The sequence below is a fragment of the Molothrus aeneus genome, chromosome 19 (genome assembly GCF_037042795.1).
Source record: "Molothrus aeneus isolate 106 chromosome 19, BPBGC_Maene_1.0, whole genome shotgun sequence".
In the NCBI taxonomy this organism is placed as follows: Eukaryota; Metazoa; Chordata; class Aves; order Passeriformes; family Icteridae; genus Molothrus; species Molothrus aeneus.
This window is the reverse complement of record NC_089664.1, coordinates 1,694,974-1,713,273: the sequence shown is the minus strand read 5'-3', so window position 1 is coordinate 1,713,273 and position 18,300 is coordinate 1,694,974. Positions and strand designations below refer to the sequence as shown.

Below are 18,300 nucleotides of genomic sequence, written 5' to 3'. Positions count from 1 at the left end.
GGCGGCGGCGCTGGGGCTCTGCGGGCCGGGCCCCGCCGCACCGGGGCGGCCCCGCGGCACCGCCCCCGGGCCGGGCAGGGCCGGCCCCGCGGGGCCGAGGCGGGGCCGGAGGTGCGCCGGGGCCGCCCCGCTCCGGACCGGGGTCAGCGCTCCGCCCCCGCTGCCCGGGACCAGGGCTCCGGGGCCGCCGGACAGCGGCGCGGTCCGGGCATGGCGATGTGACCTGAGGTGGTGCCGCATCCCCCGGCTGGGAACCGGCCGGGCCCCGCCGCCCCATCGCCGTCCCCTCACAGAGGAGACCCCCGGCCCGGGACACGAGCCATAGTGACGGACACAGAATCCCAAAACACACAAAACACCCATATGTGCCCATTCCCCCATCCCGCACTGGTTCGTCTGCTGCCAGCCGAAGGCAGGGTCGATAAACGCCTTTCGGGGTCACCCTTGGGATGTCGGCCGCCGTCGCAGGCGGAGCAGGTGCCTGTGCAGGAACAGGGAACCAGCCTGGAGCAGTGTCTGTGATACCCGGACCGTCAGAGTGTTTTAGGGAGAGCTCTGATGGACACAAGTGGAGTTTTCCATGGCACATGGCAGCAGAGCGGGAGAGCAATTTTCCCATTTTGCTCTTTGCTGCTCAGGGAGGTCGTGGAGTCTTCCCTCTCTGGAGACATCCCAAACCCACCTGGAAGCGTTCCTGTGTCACCTGCTCCGGGTGACCCTGTCTTGGCAGGGGGCTAGACAGGACGATCTCTAGAGGTGCCGTCCAACCCCAGCTATTCTGTGATTAGTGATTCATTGGCAGCCACTTGTTGGACACTAAAGTGCCGCCGCGGCGTTATTTCCAGTCAGCGCCTGTTATCAGCCGCCCGCAGGTGTCTTTGGGAAGTGTGCGCAATCAGGAAACCATCGCTCCGCAGCGCTTCCCACGCCTCCCAAACCCTCGCCTGGGAGACTCGGGGTACACGGCCCGTGCCCGTGGCACGGAGTTACCTTTGGGCAGGACTCGGGAGCTCCCCGAGCCGCGCCCGGCACGGGCGGCTGCCCCCGCTGGGAGCCGAAAGCGCCGCTGTGTTTACGGGAGCAGCTCCGTGTCCTGCTGATAAGGCTCCTACCTTTGCACTCCCGAGCCACAACAGAGCAATCACACCCTCTTCAAACGAGACCTGGAAATGATACCTGTGAAAAACGCCGATCACTTGTTTCTAAAATTTTAAAAGTTTAATAGTAATAAAATGGTTATTAAAAATAGTAATACAATTAGAGTAATAATTTGGACAAATTGAATTAGGACAATATGAGACAATAAATACAAAGAGTTACGGATGTCCGGGTACCTTTTTCTGGGCAGCACGAGCCCGAAAAAGGACCCACGTTAACAAAGGATTAACCCTTAAAAGCAACAGCCTGTTGCATATTCATACACCTCATACATGATGCATAAATTCCATTCAAACACAGGATTTTGTCTGGTCATCGTCAACTTCTTCCTCCGAATCCTAACAGCGCCTTCGAGGCAGGAAGAAGTTCGTTTCTTCTGATAAGAGAGCCATAAATTCTTTTCCTCTGAACGCTTTAGGTGTCCTGTGGCTGCTATCTCGCTGCGAGTCCTTTCTTTAAAAAAAGTATCCTACATAGCATCGTTTCTATTTTAACAATTTTTATAACCTGAAACTATATTTAACACAGTACTTAAGAGAATTAATACAGCATTACTTTCTAACACAACACATATCATATTCATTTTAACATTTGCGAAAAGCCAATCATAAAATACGTGCATTTTTCACAACACCACTGGAAATAGCTTTTATTGCCGAAGTTGCCCGTGCCGGGTGAGCGCCCCCGACGCTCTGGGGAGGAGGCAGCTCCAGCCTTTCACCTGAAATAACTCGGGGCCGATGTGAGGCTCACGCATGACCTGCCGCACTCCCTGGAGCACGGCTCCATCTGCCTACAGCAGGGCCACAGGGGTGCCCGGGGCTGAGCATAAAGAGCGGAGCAAGCGGGTAGAGAGACATTTCCCCGCCTCTGGTGACTCATGGCTCAGGCACGGCCAGAGCCAACAATGTGCCTTTGTGCTCGGAGATCTCAATGGATTTCTCTTTCGTGGTCTTGTCTGGTTGGCTTTTGAGCCTGTGTAAAGCCCGTAAATCCTGAAATAATCAATCCCGCACAGTTTTGCTGCACCTGGCGCAAAGAAAACGCCTCCCTTTGTGGACATTGAACCTGACATCTGCCGGTTTCACTGCATGCCCGCCTGCCTTTAGAACAAAACAATAAATCCAACCATTATTCATCCCCTCCCCTGCCAGTCAGGATTTGAGAGCCTTCCATCATTTCTGTCAACTGCTCCAAGCCCCGGCTGAGTCAGTGAAACCGTGTCGAGGGCTGGGCAGCGGCACTTGGCCGGCAAGCAGAGCCCTGGGGCTAATCCCGATGTGTTCACAGCCGCGGGGAACCCGGCCGGGTGCCCGGGGCTGCTCCCGGGAGGCTCCCGGGAATCCCGCTCCTATTTTGGCACAAGAGGGAACGCTCGATTACAAAGCCCAGGTGTGATGATGGCAGGGGCCGGCACTGGGAGCCTGTGATGGCAAAGTGCCACCGCGGGGCACGGACAGAGCCGGGCACGGCTGCTGCGCCTGCGGAGCTGCAAGAGGAGGTGCAGAGACAGCACGACAGGGTCTGAGGAAAGGAACAGCCCCAAGTACCCCCAGGGGACGAGAGAGCAGGGCCCAGCACGAGTCTGTGTGATTTCACCTTAAACTCAGCTCCCACTCCAGTTTGTGTCCATCACCCACTGCCTGCAACAGAGCACCAAGGGAGAGGGAAGAGGGAACAGGGAAAAGTAACCCCTTGTACCTGGGCTGCTCCAGAAAATTTGACTTTGTACCTCATGGTGCTGATTTAAAACCAGGACACATGGAATGGTTCCAAGATAGAGGATAAAGAATCTGGATGATCTTTCTGGGCACCAGGCCCTCCAGGCATCAGTGGTGCACAAGGCTGTGCAGTGGGTGGTAAAGGATCAAAGGTGATTTCTGTCATCTGTCACACAGCTGAGGTGAATATGGCACGTCCCACCTCACTGTGGTGGTGGCGGCACATGGAGAATATCCCCAAATGGGGAGGATGGAGAAACAGGGGCTGAGATCCCAAGGCTGAAGAAAAATGGCCCAAATGACAGAGCTGTCCAGCCTGTTTCTCTTTGTGCTGAGGGGCTGCAATTACCACATCTATCAGAGGATGATCGTGCAGGTGACTGTCAGCATTGGAGATAAGGGGAAAATTGCAGCTGGGAGTTCAAGTCAGTGGCAGTTCACTCAAACAGGCCTGTGGGAGAGAAAGTGCTTTATCAGAATTCCTTCATTGCCTTCTGCCCTCCTGGGGACGTGCTGTTTTGGAGCTGGTCTGTTTTCCCCAGGGGGATTACCAGGCCTTTAACCTCCTCTGATTTCTCCAGGGCCCTGTTTCTGTGTCTGGGAGGGTGCTCAGGGATTAGCCTTCCTCCCAGGAGGAGGCACAATCCCTAATGCCCTCTAAATTCCTTAGCACCCCCTACTCACTAAGCTGCAGATGCTGCTGGAACCTGAATCACTCTGAGCTATCCCTGTCCTATTCCCATGACTGGATTTGTGCCTCTCAGATGGTCCCTTGTTTAATTATCAGGATTTTTTGCTTTTTTCCCCTTTCAGCTGCACCTGGCCTCTCGTCCCTCATGAGCTCTGCTCCTGTGTTTCAGCTGCTGCCATGCAGAGGTGCCCAGTGCCTGTAGGTCCCTCACCTGCACCACAGGTTCCTCACACCTCATTTCCCTCACACAGCATCTGCCAGGTGCCATTTCCTGGGTTTATAAACTCAGCCAGAGAACAACAACAACAACAAACAAAAACCCCAAAAAACCCCAAAAAACCCCCAAACCCCCCCCCCCCAAAAGCCCCAAAACCACGAGAAAAAAGCAGCTTTCCCAGAAACATCTCTTTTTATTAAATCACATCTTTAGCCCTAGAAACATTTGTGTACTCGAGGCCTGGTTATCCCACACAAAGCAGCAGAGCCCCAGAGGACCCTGAGGTGGCAGAGGGCTCCTGAGTCAGGCAGGGCTGGCCCTGCAGCAGCAGCCAGAAACCACAGTGGGGGTGCTGGGGTCCCTGGAACCTCCTTCTCGCTTTCCAAGGAGCCAGCCTGCTGCTCCAAGGCCCACTGAGGCCTGGGAGAGCACAGTCTTTGTTTTTAAAACTCTCCATTAGCCTCAAGACCATTTTGGCCCCAAACCAGGTTGGGTTCTCCAACCCCAGGGCTCTCTTGTGCCCAGCATTTCCAGCTCCTTATGGCCCTGCTGTGCCTTCAGCTTCTGCTGGGATGGGAGAGCAAGGAGGGCTCTGGGTGCCCAGACAGGTCTGTGTGGAGCCAGCAGGGATGGCTGGAGCCACCCTGCCCTGCACTCCAGCTGGGGTTGGGAAGGAGCAGGATGCTGCCAGCTCCTCTGAACCCCACAGAGAGCAGAGGCAGAATCAGCAGAGTGGTTTATTTTCACAAGGTTTGTCAACTGATAATTCCACTGAAGTGGTCTGGGGCTCCCCCCATTACTTTGATAACATTGCTTCTTTTTCTGTGAAAGCTGAAAGAAACTTGCTCAATCATCTCAGAGTTTAGGGGCATTACTGGACATAACCTCCCCTTCTCCACATTCACCAGACCCATTGTCACTCTTTCCTTTCCTCCTTGCTACTCAGGCACGGAATTTTCCGTTCAGAAAGCTGCTGATGCCCCCTCACTCTGCAGAAGAAAAGGGAGCTGGAAATGAAAACTGGTGCCTGAACTCCAAAGGGAAAAAATCCCAAAAGGGCGCTGGCTCCCAGCCCTTGAGAGCTAAGGTTGTGTTGTTGCTTGGCATCAAAACTGAAGTCACCCAGTTCCAGGAATAGTGTTATTAAAGCACAACAGGAAATACAGCAGAAAAGCTGCAGCCCATTGAGCACGTTTGGGTAGGACTCCAGCCTGGTTCCCCGGGATGGGAGCACCAAACCCGCTGGGCTCCTTCAGCCACCCCCACCTGAACCCCCTGCAAAGTCAGGTCTGAGCACAGGGGCACACAGCAGGGAGCAGGATCCCTGCTCAGGCGCCTCAGCTGGCTGCCTTTATCTCTGAGGGTTTTAGGGCATTGCAAAGGTAAGGGCAAAGATCCCTGTCCTTGAATTCCCAGCTCTGCACCAGCTCCACCTTTACAGCACCTTGTAGGTGGGTCTGTATTACTGCAATGGGAATTAGTGCTAAAAATACAAATTAGAAGCCAATTATCTCATAACCCCCCACTTTTCACTCAAGGTTTTTGAATCCACCCAGCGTGCATCTGAGCTGGTCCTGAACCAGGGGATGGTGGCAGTGAGCAGCCCAGTGAGCAGCCCACAGCCTCAGCAGCAGCTCAGTCACCCAGTGAGAAACATTCCCCAAGCACAACCCAACACATCCCTGCAGCCCTGGCAGGAGAGTGGGGAGCAGGGCAGGGGCTGTGCCCGAGGGTGAGGCCAAAGAGAGGGGAAAGAGCACAGCAGGGGCACCCAGGACATGGGACCAGCACTGGGGACACGGGACCAGCCCCTGGGGACACGGGACCTGCACTGGGGACATGGGACCAGCACTGGGGACATAGGACCAGCACTGGGGACACGGGACCAGCCCCTGGGGACATGGGACCAGACGCTGGGACACGGGACCAGCACTGGGGACACAGGACCAGCTCCTGGGGACAGGGGACCTGCACTGGGGACATGGGACCTGCACTGGGGACAGGGGACCAGCACTGGGGACACAGGACCAGCACTGGGGACAGGGGACCTGCACTGGGGACATGGGACCAGCACTGGGGACAGGGGACCTGCACTGGGGACATGAGACCAGCACTGGGGACACGGGACCAGCACCTGGGACATGGGACCAGCACTGGGGACAGGGGACCAGCACTGGGGACACGGGACCAGCACCTGGGACACAGGGGACCTGCACCTGGGACACGGGACCAGCACTGGGGACACGGGACCAGCACTGGGGACAGGGGACCAGCACTGGGGACAGGGGACCTGCACTGGGGACACAGGACCAGCACTGGGGACAGGGGACCAGCACCTGAGACATGGGACCAGCACTGGGGACAGGGGACCAGCACTGGGGACACGGGACCTGCACTGGGGACACGGGACCAGCACGTGGCTCCATCGGGTGCTTGGGGGTCTCTCAGCTCAGCAGGGCAGGTGGAGAGGCTCCTCCTGCTAAAGGTTTACAGGGCACTCGTGCTGTGATTATCATCAGGCCACTGGGATGCTGAGATAAGGAAGTTTGGAATGCCCAAAGAACTGAGTTAATGATCCCCATTCTCAGAACACAGGGCAACACCCTGTGATGGGTCTTATCTGTTCTTATCTGTGTAATTTTTATGGATACTCTAAAAGCAATACAATACTGTGAAAAAAATATTAGGTTGCATTAGTTCTTTAATATTTACTAAACATTTATGGAAAAAAGCAATGTAGTTTCTCTTCAGATGGATTCTTTACATTTAATGTCCACAATGTTTATTCCTTTCACTCTTTACATTTCTCACACTGACTGGCAGTAAATTGGGCTGAAGTTATTTCTGAACCAAAGCTACTGCTGGTTCCTGGTGCTCTTTGATAGATCATGCACTGCCCCAGCAGAGGTTACCTTACCATGAACTGTGCCCATGACACAGCAGGATCACCTGGGAATAACAATGATCCCAGTCAGGGTCAGGGCCCTTCAACCCCCCATTACACCCTCAGCTCCCACAGAGGAGATCATTACCAGGCTGACTTGCCAGTAACAGTTTCCAGTTGACTTTGGCTTGTGTTTCCAGAATGAGAATTAGAAAACACTTCCATGGAAGATGCAGAAAGCCAGGGGTAGGCTGTAGTCAGTGGGACAAAATACAGGATCACAAAGTCTTTACAGATGATGTGGAAAATGGTATCACCACTCAATAGCCCCCAGGACACTGGGATCCTCGGGAAGGGCTGTCCCCAGCTCCAGGGACTGGCACAGCAAAACCCAGAGCACAGAGCAACTCAGCTTGACCTGAGCTGAGCTTTACCTGAGCCCACCTGGCAGTGGGGCCTGGTTCCCTGGGAAGGAGGGCACAGCCCAGCACATCCCTGGAGGAGGGCTCTGCCAGCAGGTGCCAGCTGGAAGGGCCCTGGAAGGGTTTTCTCATTCACACAGTAACATATCTTATGAAAAATATCTGAGTGTGACTCAAACCAGCTTGTGAGAGGCTGAATGTTTACATTTAGACCAAGAGAGCAGAGCGAGCCTGGCATTGCACCTCCAGTGGGATTAAGAATGGGGCTGGGATTAAGGGCACGCTCCCAGATCCTGCCAGGCTGGCTGTTTATAACCAGCATTTTCCATTCCTTCAGCCAACCCTACTGGTGCTGCTGAGGGTGCAGAGCAGCCCTGCCAGCAGAGCTGGGAGCAGGAACTGCCAGGCACAGGTCAGCGAGGCAGCAGCAGCAGCAGGAGCTGTTTGTGGGGTGGCTCTGGGCAGATCCCGAGCGGTGCTGACACCACATCCCAGCTCACACCTCCTGCACAGGGAGCATCCCCCAGAGCTGGGACAGAGCCCGGGGGCGAGGACAGGGGGGAACATGGACACACCACTGGGGGCACATGGACACACCACTGGGGGCACATGGACACACCACTGGGAGCAGGAACCCTGTGCTGAGCTCCAGGCAGCAAGCCCAGGCTGAGGAATGAATAAATTCCTTCCTGGAGTTCCCTGCACAGAGGCCAAGCCCCTTCACTGGCTCTGGTGGCTCCAGGGGTGGGAGCAGGTGGGATCCCACAGCAGAGTCCTCACACAGGCAGGATGAGCTGGCTCGGTGCCTTTTGCAGTCAGATGTTTTGCTGGAGCTACAAGGATTTTTCTGCTTTTGTTTAACACAGGAAGGGATTATCTGGGAATGCACATTTCCCACCCCAGGCCTGGAGGTCAGCTGCAAAGGGAAGCTGGTGGCTGCAGCATGAGCAGAGGTGCAAAAAGCTTTATTTGTTTCTACCTATTTCTATATCCCATGGGTAACTTGAATTTTCTTCTTCCCTTTCCTTCCCAGCCACACAAGAGGAAAAGAGAAAAGCCTCTCTGAAAGGGCCACATGCAGAGAGCCTGTGATCCCCCAGGCCTCTCCAGCTGAGTGACCGTTCCCTGCAGGCACCAGAGAACATCCTGGGGGCACTGCCAGCACTGAGCCAGGCTGAGGAGCAGGGCTGGGACAGCTGAGGCCCCTCCTGCCCCCTCCTCTCCTGAGGTGACACTGCCAGCCCAGGCCATAACGCATTTATCACATGGAACAGGTAAATGTGATAACACATTTATCACATGAACAGGTAAATGTGATAACACATTTATCACATGGAACAGGTAAATGTGATAACACATTTATCACATGGAACAGGTAAATGTGATAGCACATTTATCACATGGAACAGGTAAATGTGATAGCACATTTATCACACTGAACAGGTAAATGTGATAGCACATTTATCACATGGAACAGGTAAATGTGATAACACATTTATCACATGGAACAGGTAAATGTGATAGCACATTTATCACATGGAACAGGTAAATGTGATAGCACATTTATCACATGGAACAGGTAAATGTGATAGCACATTTATCACACTGAACAGGTAAATGTGATAGCACATTTATCACATGGAACAGGTAAATAACACATTTAACACATTTATCACATGGAACAGGTAAATGTGATAACACATTTATCACACTGAACAGGTAAATGTGATAGCACATTTATCACATGGAACAGGTAAATGTGATAACACATTTATCACACTGAACAGGTAAATGTGATAACACTTTTATCACATGGAACAGGTAAATGTGACAGCACATTTATCACACTGAACAGGTAAATGTGATAACACATTTATCACACTGAACAGGTAAATGTGATAACACATTTACCCAGGCATGGGCTGGGGGTCACATCCACCACTGCCTCCAGCAAGGGCAGCACAAACCCCACCCGTGGCTGGTGAACAGCCAGGGCTGGCACCCAGCTCAGCCACCTGGGTTTCATCTGCTGCTCAAGTGGTCCAGGTGTCCCCACCCTCCTGTCCCTGCTGAAGGCAGCTCCAGGGCACAGAGGAGCAGCAGAGAGGAGCAGCAGTTCCCTGGTGGGACAGGGCAGTGGGGAGGGAGCTGCTCTTTGCTCAGCCCAGGCACACAGAGCTGCTGGAGGCACAGGACAGAAGTGGTTTCAGACACACCCCGAGAGCAGGGTGCTGAGAGCTGAAGGAACAGGCAGGAGTGGGATGGCAGATTGTCCACAGCTGCCCCAGGCAGGGCACTGGGGCAGCCCCAGAACCTCCAGGGGATGCTGCAGGAGCACAGGGGGTGAGGAACACACAGGGCCTTGGAGCTGTCCTGGCTGGGACCATGCTGGGCTCATCCTTTACAGGCTGGTCTCACTGAGGAACTTCCAGGCTCTATTTTTATCTCTAAATTTTAAAATAATTACAATTTTTATTTGCCTCTGCTAACCCCTTCCCTTCCCAGCAGCCACCTGAAAAACTCCACCAGTGAAAAAAGGGAATAAAAGTGTTTTCCTCTGTCACCAGTGGTTAACTCCAAGGATGCTGCTGCACACAGGACATCAAACATCACAACTCTATTCCAGTCACAGCTCTGAGAGAATTTCATCTCTTTAGGCATATGAATGCTACAAAGAAAGGAAAAAATATGTTCATGTCATAAACATCACAAGCTATGAGGAATATAGATCTTTGGAGGGAAATGCATTCATCAGTTGTCATATCCCATAAACTGCACCAGGAGAACAGTCCATAATGTCCATTCCAACACAGAAATTACTGTACAATCTACCTTCTACTTTGCACCCCAAGTACTACAAGTGGTCAGTGAGGATATACAACAATTCTACAGAGAAATCACTCAAGTGGATACATAAATGGGCCCTTTGGGGGTTAAATAAGATTTTCAATAGTTGCACAATGCTACATTCATGCTACCAAGTTCACTGAATTGGGATTTGAGAAAGGAAGAACAGTTTGCCTGTCTCCAGTTAGGAGGTGAAAGGGTCAGAAAGGGAGAGAGTTTTGTGTCAGCATTTTAATCTTCCCACAAGCATTTCCTTCTCCAGATAACATGACTTTGTGCTTTCAGTGCACCTCTGGCTCCCACCTCTCACACAGAGCTGGTGGAAGCTCCAATGTCAAACAGTAACTGGCATAAATTTGGGGTTCTTTTTCTTTTATATCTGGCATAATTTTCTTCCAAAAGCTACAGACTGGTGCCTGTTCTCCCCTTCACTGTAAGTCTGGCAAAGCTGACTGAGTCCAGGGATGAGATGTGGCTACCAAAGCTCCCAACCTGGGGGAGGCAACAGCCCACACCTGTCTGTGTGGCTTTCAGTGACTTTAAATACCTCTCTCCACCCATTCTTCTCCTTACTGTATGTACATTATTTCTTCAAAAGTTTTGCTATAAAACTGCTCTAAATGTAAAGGGTTCAGCAGTTCTAGCCAGGGGCCTGCTCCCCAAAATCACAACCACAGGTATGGCACAGGGGAAGGAGGACTCTACAGATCAGAACACCAAGTTCTCTTTGTAAGTAGTTAAAAGAAAATTTGTACATCTATTTTCCTTCACTTCACAATCAACAAATTTGAGATAGCAGGAAATCAGGAAAATAAGGTAATCCTTCCCTGTTCCTTCCCTTGCTTGTCAAAGAAATAACTTGTGTCACCTCCCAGAATTGCCAGTGACCTACATAGACTCTAAGTACTATTTGTCCTCTGAAAGGACAGCAGAATGTGAAAAAAGCCCCATTCCCAAAACCAAAAAAGCACCCCCTTACCCAACCAAACAAAAAATAAATAGATTCCAAAAGGTACCATCAAATATCAAGTACAGACCTGGGTTCTCAGGCTGCTCTGACAGAGCTCAGGGTTTTCTCTGTCCTCCACAGGGAGGGGCTGAGCAGCTCAGACCAAGACACAGGTCAGGGAAAAGGGGTGGGTTATGCACAAACAACTGGCAATCAAGTGAACAAAGAGTCAAACTCATGCTCCAAGCCTGTGCTGTGTCCCTCCAGAAGCATTCTCCCAAATGCCTCAGTGCTCAGCCCCCTCAGAGGGGTCTCCACACAGGAAGAGAGCTCCTCTCCCAACACACAGCAAAACACTGGCATGAACAATTAATTACCATGGCTATTAATTTCTAATTCTTTTTTATACCAAAGCGAGCCTGACAGAGGATTCCCAGCCAGGTCCTGTGTTTCTAACCTAAAGTATTTCAGCAAAACTAAAGTTCCATAGTTTTGCAAGCAGCAAAATAGAAAGTAATGAAGTTGTGGCTAACTGGAGGAGAACTACACATTGGTGAGAGCACGTACAGGTAGTGCAGCACAGCTACTCTGAAAGGAACCAAACCAATGCAGCAGACATGCAGGGTCTGCTAACTTATGTTAAAACCATGTTTGCTGGTGATTAAATATGTCTACAGAAGATATATTACCATTCTGAATATATTTTCAAGCAGACCAAAAATACCTCATCTATTGGTTATGGTGTGTTATTTTTAACTAATTAAATATCAGGAGAGATTTTATCCCCCTCCCTCGCTATAAAAATTGCACTTATTTTCTATTAAACAAAACAAACAAACAAAAAAGAAGATTTCAATTCTATATCCCAGTATATATTCACATGGAAATGGGATCATCTTGCTCTAAGCTTGCAGGAGTAGGTGTAGCAGTCCTTGCTCTCCAGGACTCCCAGCACAGAAAGTCCCACCAGGACAAGCCCCTGCTCCCTCTGTGCTCTGGTGACTTCTTCACTGTAGTGCATGGGTTAATTGGGTTTGTGTGGTTTTTTTTGTAAGAAAACCTGAGCTTCAAAAGTCTTTAAAAGGACCTGGAATCAAATCTGGCCCATTCTGACCCAAAACAGCTCAGTTCTGCCAGGAACTCCATCCTGTCCTCGTTTCACACAGCTCCTCCTGAGGCCCGGGGCTCGGACTGAGGCCAGCGAGGTGTCACTGTCACCCCCTTCCCTCCAGTCTCTCTTGGCCCAGGAGCCTTTTCCTGCCGACGCTTCCGAGGGTTCCTCCTTCCCTCCCTTTAGCACTGCTGCCTCCTGTAGGGCTGTGAAGGGCTCCCCGTGCCAATAAAAAAGTCTCTCTGCAATAAAGCATGACTTCTTGGACACTGGTGATGAGCTTCCTCTTGCAAAGGCTTCTCCAGCTCATAAAATGTCATCGTAATCCAACAGTTTGGAGTGCTGGCGGGTCTTCCAGAGGCGGTAAAGGCGGAAGTCAAAGTAAGTCTCAATCATTTGCTTACCTAGAAGTGAAACCAGGCAGAGGGGTCACACCCTGAAAGGAGCACAGAGGGGTCACACCCTGAAAGGAGCACGAGGGAGAGGTGACAGCACACAGCAGCACAAACCCCAGCCCAGCGTGGGCACAGGGACACATCCATGGCAAATGCTGACACTGGGCACGTGGAGGGGCCCGTGAGAGCCAAAGATCTTTTCAGATCTCCTCAACCATGAACAACTCCCTGTAATCCCTTGGCAGGGTTTGTTCCTGGGAGCAGGAACTGAGCACAAAGTCTGTCTCCAGACTTTGACCTCTCTGCTCTGAGGGCTGAGGGGAGCTGGGGGCTGGAGATGATCAGCCACAGCCTGCATGAGGCACAGGGACTTCAGAAGCTGTAAAACAAGAGTTAACTCCTTGTAAAGAAACACTAAAACTAATTAACACTGAAAATCCAAACTAAAAAATACATTTTTTAAACGACCAGGCCATCCCTGTCCTGCCCCTGTCTGAGCTCACAGCAATGAGCTCACAGCACACACCAGGGCCAGCTGTGCCCCCCAGCCCCCCTGACTGAAGGGGATCTCACAGGCAGCCAGGAGGGGCATTTGAAAACACAAGGGCAAACAACCCTGCACTCAGACAGGGCTCAAGGAGGGGATTTTCACTTGTGAGGCCTGATTAAGATTAGTTTTAGATGACTTTGCAAAGGATTACAAGGGTACACTCTTAGCATGTCCCAGACTGATCAAGGGGATAAATTCAGACGTATTCTTCAGCCCAGCCTCCTGAAAGCTGAGCTGCTCTAACGCCTGCACACAGAACCCACTGCCTGGCCTGCTGAGCTGCCCACAAACCCAGGAATTTCCCTGCAAGCTGCTCCTGGACACATCCCAGCCTGTTTGCTCCTGTGCAGGCACCATGTGCAGCTGAACTGATCATGCACAGGGAACTGAACAGCCTGGGCTGGAGGGAGGTGGCCCTGCCCGTGGATGGGCTGGAACTGGGGGAGTCTGAAGGTCCCTTCCAACCCAAACCAGTCTGTGACTGATTCTGTGAGCTCTGTGACTCTGCACAGTTGAGCACCAATGTGCTCAACTCCTGCACATTCCTGAGAGTGAAGGGAGGTAAGAAAAACCCATCAGTGCTGAGACCAGAGCTGTGGGCAGCAGAGAAGCACTTACAGCTGAATCCTGCATGGTTTTATTAGCCAAGAACTAGAGCAAAGATAAAAGGGCAAATTCAGAATGTGTCACCTGTGAAACTGCACTGTGAATTACTGACATTGAACAGGAAACATCCTGTAGAGCTTCTTGAAATATCTTGAGCTACAGGAAAAAAAAAAAAGGGAAAAGGGCCAGCAGACTGAGCTGTAGAATGGCTCTGATGGGCCATATCCCAGTTGCTTACTGACACAATTCACTTGGTGCCAGTGGTTTGAGCTCTGGAGAGGAGACCCCAGCACACCTGGCTACAGGAAGGTTCTGCTCCATGTGCATTTCCTCTACAGACTCCTCATGCCCTAATAATGATGGGTTCTCCTGCACCCAGCCTGGAAAGCTGTCTCCTCCTTTGCACTGCCAGGACCCTCAGGCACAACAAACAGGGCATTTGAAAGGTGAACACATGCAGGAACTGCAAGGGGCAGCAGCTGAGCTACACAAGGTGGTTACAAGCAAAACAAAGACCATGGCAGGACTTAAGGGAGTCAAAACTGCTTTTTCATGAAGATGCCCCCCAAAGGAGGCAGACTGGTTAGCAAGGGGTGTCTGTGTGTCTTTGTACAGGAAATAAATTACCTTGAGCTGATAGTTCAAGTGGAGACTCAAAGGCAACCCTATAAGGATTCATTAAGTTTTTCAGATTCTGAAATAGCTGAAAGGAAAACATACCAGAGTTAACAGCTGAAAACAATGATGACTCCTGAGCACCCAGAATTGCCCATCTTTGTTCTGGAAAACCTTTCACCCACATCCTTTAAAACATCTATCTCACCAGTAAATAAATAAACCAAGTGCTTTGAACAACTCCTCTCCTCAAAGGTTTCATTACTTGTCCTGCACATCACTAATCCTTCCTCCCCTGCCCCACAGTCCAGAGGGTTCTCCCACTCACAGCTCCCACACACAGGACAGCAGCACATTCCCAACCAGCAGAGGAGGCAGGTTTAGAGCTCCCAGTGTGACTCTGGCCTCCCTGGGCCCAGCAGACATTCCAGGGGTGACCCACAGGCCCCTACCTTCTCCCCATTGGGGTTTCCAAGAACATAGCAGCCCATGATGTGGATGATATTTGGTTCAGGATTGACTTTACTCATCAGCCTGCTCAACCTCTTCCAGAAGCTGGAAAAAACAGAACACATCATTAAAAAAAAAAATAAAAAAATCTTTCCTCATAGGCATGATTAATGCCAAGGACATGTGTAACAGCACTCAGCCAGGGCCCAAGGTTTGTACCCTGGGCAGGAAACTGCTCAGGAAGAGCCATTGGATCCCAGACAAGGAAGAACAGGAGCAGAGCCAGGACCTGAGGAGCAGGTCCAAGTCATGTGGCAGAGAAGGAGGAGCAGCCCATGGAGCCAAGGGAGCTCCAAGGTGAGGAGAAGGGAGCAGAGTCCCCCAGGAGTGCTTCTGGAGTGACAGCTTCACCAAGCGTCCCCTCCAGCTTCCTCTCTCCCATTTCTATCAACAACTGCCCTTTCTGAACACGAGGCTTATCAGTGCACTGGTTCATTTCCAGGGCATGAAATCAGCAGGGAACAGCTGCAGAGATTGTTCTGAGTGAGACAATACAGCCCAGGCAGCTCCATGTCAGCCCGTGCTTGGTGCTGCTCACAGTCACCCCCCCTTGATGTGCAGTGACTGTGACCAGGCATTGGTGCCTGAGGGATGTGAAACACAACCCCCTCCCCTGGGCAGAGGGCTGGAGCAACTTTGGGGGGCTCCAAAGCCCAGAAATTCCTCCGTGGGTGTTTAAACCAGACTGCAGCCTCAGCTTTCCCCAGCACTGCCTCCCAGGACACACAAGCTGGATGGAGACATTCACTTCCAAGCTCCCCAACTTCCAGCTGTGTGTTCACAGCTCTCTGCAGATCCGATTTATCAGCTTGGGAGCAGCTATGCCTGGGATGTGCTCAGAATCCTGGATGTGCACACGTGCTGGAGAATTCCACAGCCAGTGTTTGTGCCAGGGCACGAGATGCCTGGGCAGATGTTGATTTTAATGCTCAGTTCTCATGCCAACAAAAAGTTGTGTAGGAACAGGTTGGTGTACATCCTCCCCCCACAGCCAGGCACTGTTAGCCAAGCAAGCTTGAGCCAGCACAAGCGAGTAGGCAGCAAAACAGGCAAAGCTTTACTCTCTGCAAGGAGCAGCAAAATTGCTCAGCACTCCCAGCTGAAGGCTGGCACGTTAGTGAAAAGCCTCCTCAGTAACAGACTGGACTTTGAGCAGGCTTTGCAGAAACAAATTCCATTTCCCCCTGGCCAGAGTCAGCTGTGGGGGAACACCCTGGATTTCTGCCATAGCCACCAGCTTAGCAAGGGTATCACAGCACCACAGGCTCGAGGTGCATGTTCTCATTTCTGGTCAGCAAGGCTGTTTTCAGTAGAAGAAATATCTTTTTATCCCTCCTTTTTTGACAGTCTCTATCCACAGAGACACTAAATTGATATAAGAATAAATCTCCTGGTGACAGGGCTGCAGCACCCCAGGGATGAGCTCAGCTCTGCCACCTTTGCTGTCACCCTGAATGAGCTGTGAGCTGCTATTCAGTGCCTCCTCAGCCCCCTCATCCCCTGACCAAACCACCCCAGCTCCCTTCACTTCTCTTGTTCCACCATGTGCTGCAAACATTGAGCAAATCCAGCAGAGAAACACCATGCAAGGCCACAACACAGCACAGCCACTCACAGGATCAGATCTTCCTCCTTCTCCACTTTGGCAAAAGTGGCGACTTTGTTCTTTAACAAGTATAAGTGCCCGGGGCCTCCCTGCAAGAGACAGACAGACAGACAGATGGAAACCCCTTTGCACAGACCCTGGATGAGTTCCTGTCCTGCCCAGCCATTCCCGGAAGTGCCACAAGAGAGCAGGGCAGCCCTGCAGTGCAGACACGCCCAGGGCCATCCACACACGGGCAGCGTGCTGGGGGCTGCGTTCCGTGCTTTTTGCTGCTCCGTGCCCACATCACTCTAGAAAGGCACAAAAATAGATTTAAAACGCCATTGTGGGTGGCTGGAGAGTAACAGGGAAGGCGAGAAAGTCCCTGTCACTTGGGGATGCTGGGGGTGGGCAGAGGAGCAGCTGAGCACAGCAGGGACTGCAGGAAGGGCTGGCACTGCAGAGGAACTGGACTGGGGCAGCAGGAGGCATGAACAGACTGACACAGCACCAGCAACACTAAAAGTCACAACCTCCGGGTCAGTGTGCAGCAAAGCTGCTCCTCTGCAGCACTGGGCACGTGGAGGGAGCTCAGGCAGGTCACCCATCCCACTTCTCATGGCACAGCTGCTGGGGAAGCCCACAGCTGACCACCAGCAGGAACAGCAAACTTGGGAAGGAAATCCCCAGCACCCCCCAAATGCAGCAGGGCCTGGACTGTCCCAGCCCCAGCTCCAGCCTGACCCCTCTCCTGCATCCTCTGGCTTCCAGCTCCCAGCTGAGCCATCTGCCAGTCTGGCCACAACCACTGTCACTGTCACACTGAAGCTGGATGGAAACCATAACTATGACACTGCAAGTGTTTGTTCCTGTCTCTGGAATCCTTTCTAGGTCAGTGCTGATGCTGGATTTTCTGGGGTTCCTTGAGAGAATCAGCCCAGCTCTTGACTTGGCCTCACTAAATCAGATTTGATTTCCTGCTGTCACAGCAACTTGAGATTGCTCCATGTCTGGGAAATGGGAAGTGAAAGCTGTGCCTTGGCAGTGACTTTAATGGAAGCTGACTTTGGAATATTGGTTCCTCTACATCACTTTCCCCACAGAAAATGACAAATTTGTAACAAATCACCCAAGTGCTTTACAACTTTCATGTACCTGGCAAAATATCAGCATCTTCCAGATTTTGCAGCCTTTCCGATAAATGTTCAGCTTCTTCTCTATTTCCTCTGCAAAAAAAAAAACCCAACCAAACAAAACATGTTGGAAAAGATGAACCATGGACAAAGGTCAAAATTAATCTCATTTCTTTACACTTAGTCCTGAGGGCAGGAAGCTGAGCTGGGGGTGCTCAGTACGTGCCAAGGATGCTGTGGGAGCAGGAAATGTCAGCAGGTGACAGGGCAGAGATGGATGGAACAGCACCAGACCACAGTGACCACAGCTCTGGAGCAGCCCCAGCCATCCTGGTCCTCTGTCACTGCTCCCACTCCCCACCTCAGGTACAATGAACAGGCAGCTGCTGCCCTGTGCCTCAGTTTCCCTGCTGCAAACCACGAGTTTAGCACAGCAAACAGGTCACAGAAGTGAGTGCTTATTACAGCACAAATCCAAGAGCAGCCAACTGATTGACAGGGTCACTGGGGTGACAAAAACAACTCTGTGAGTGGCAGCTGAAGCAAAGGGCAGCTGAGTGACTTAAATATTGATGGTTACATTTGCAATGGACAGGAAATAAGAAAAGGAGGCAACACTGACGTACCCAGGATGTCATCAAAGGTGGCATGTTCATGGTCCTGGAAACCAAGAGAGAAGACATGTAAAGGTTCACTGTCACTCCACCAGCTCCCTAATAACCATACAACCCCATTCCAAGGATGCTTTAAGAGCACATTTACACCATTAGCAGTAACCCTCACCCTAAATCAGATTTCAGCACAGAAGCTGAAGACTGAACAGTCCATGAAGATCAAATCCACCCAAAGGCTTGCAGCTGAAGTCTGGAGACACATCCAAAGCACAGACTGTCCCTGAGATGCAGT

At 51.6% G+C, this 18,300-nt stretch overlaps 1 protein-coding gene across 4 annotated transcripts in view; it reads right to left on the bottom strand.

Annotated features, from left to right (window-relative positions):
* Positions 1-6,470: 6,470 nt before the first annotated feature.
* Positions 6,471-18,300, bottom strand: part of NSMF (NMDA receptor synaptonuclear signaling and neuronal migration factor) — a 49,919-nt gene continuing 38,089 nt past the window's right edge. For all 4 annotated transcript variants that reach the window (XM_066562620.1, XM_066562621.1, XM_066562618.1 and 1 more), the window contains 6 exons: positions 18,021-18,054; positions 17,417-17,487; positions 16,292-16,371; positions 14,619-14,721; positions 14,179-14,254; positions 6,471-12,404 (listed from right to left, as the gene is read on the bottom strand). In XM_066562620.1, coding sequence (XP_066418717.1) covers positions 12,307-12,404; positions 14,179-14,254; positions 14,619-14,721; positions 16,292-16,371; positions 17,417-17,487; positions 18,021-18,054 — 462 coding nt within the window. In that variant the 3' untranslated portion in view covers positions 6,471-12,306. The remainder of the gene's footprint in view (positions 12,405-14,178; positions 14,255-14,618; positions 14,722-16,291; positions 16,372-17,416; positions 17,488-18,020; positions 18,055-18,300) is intronic.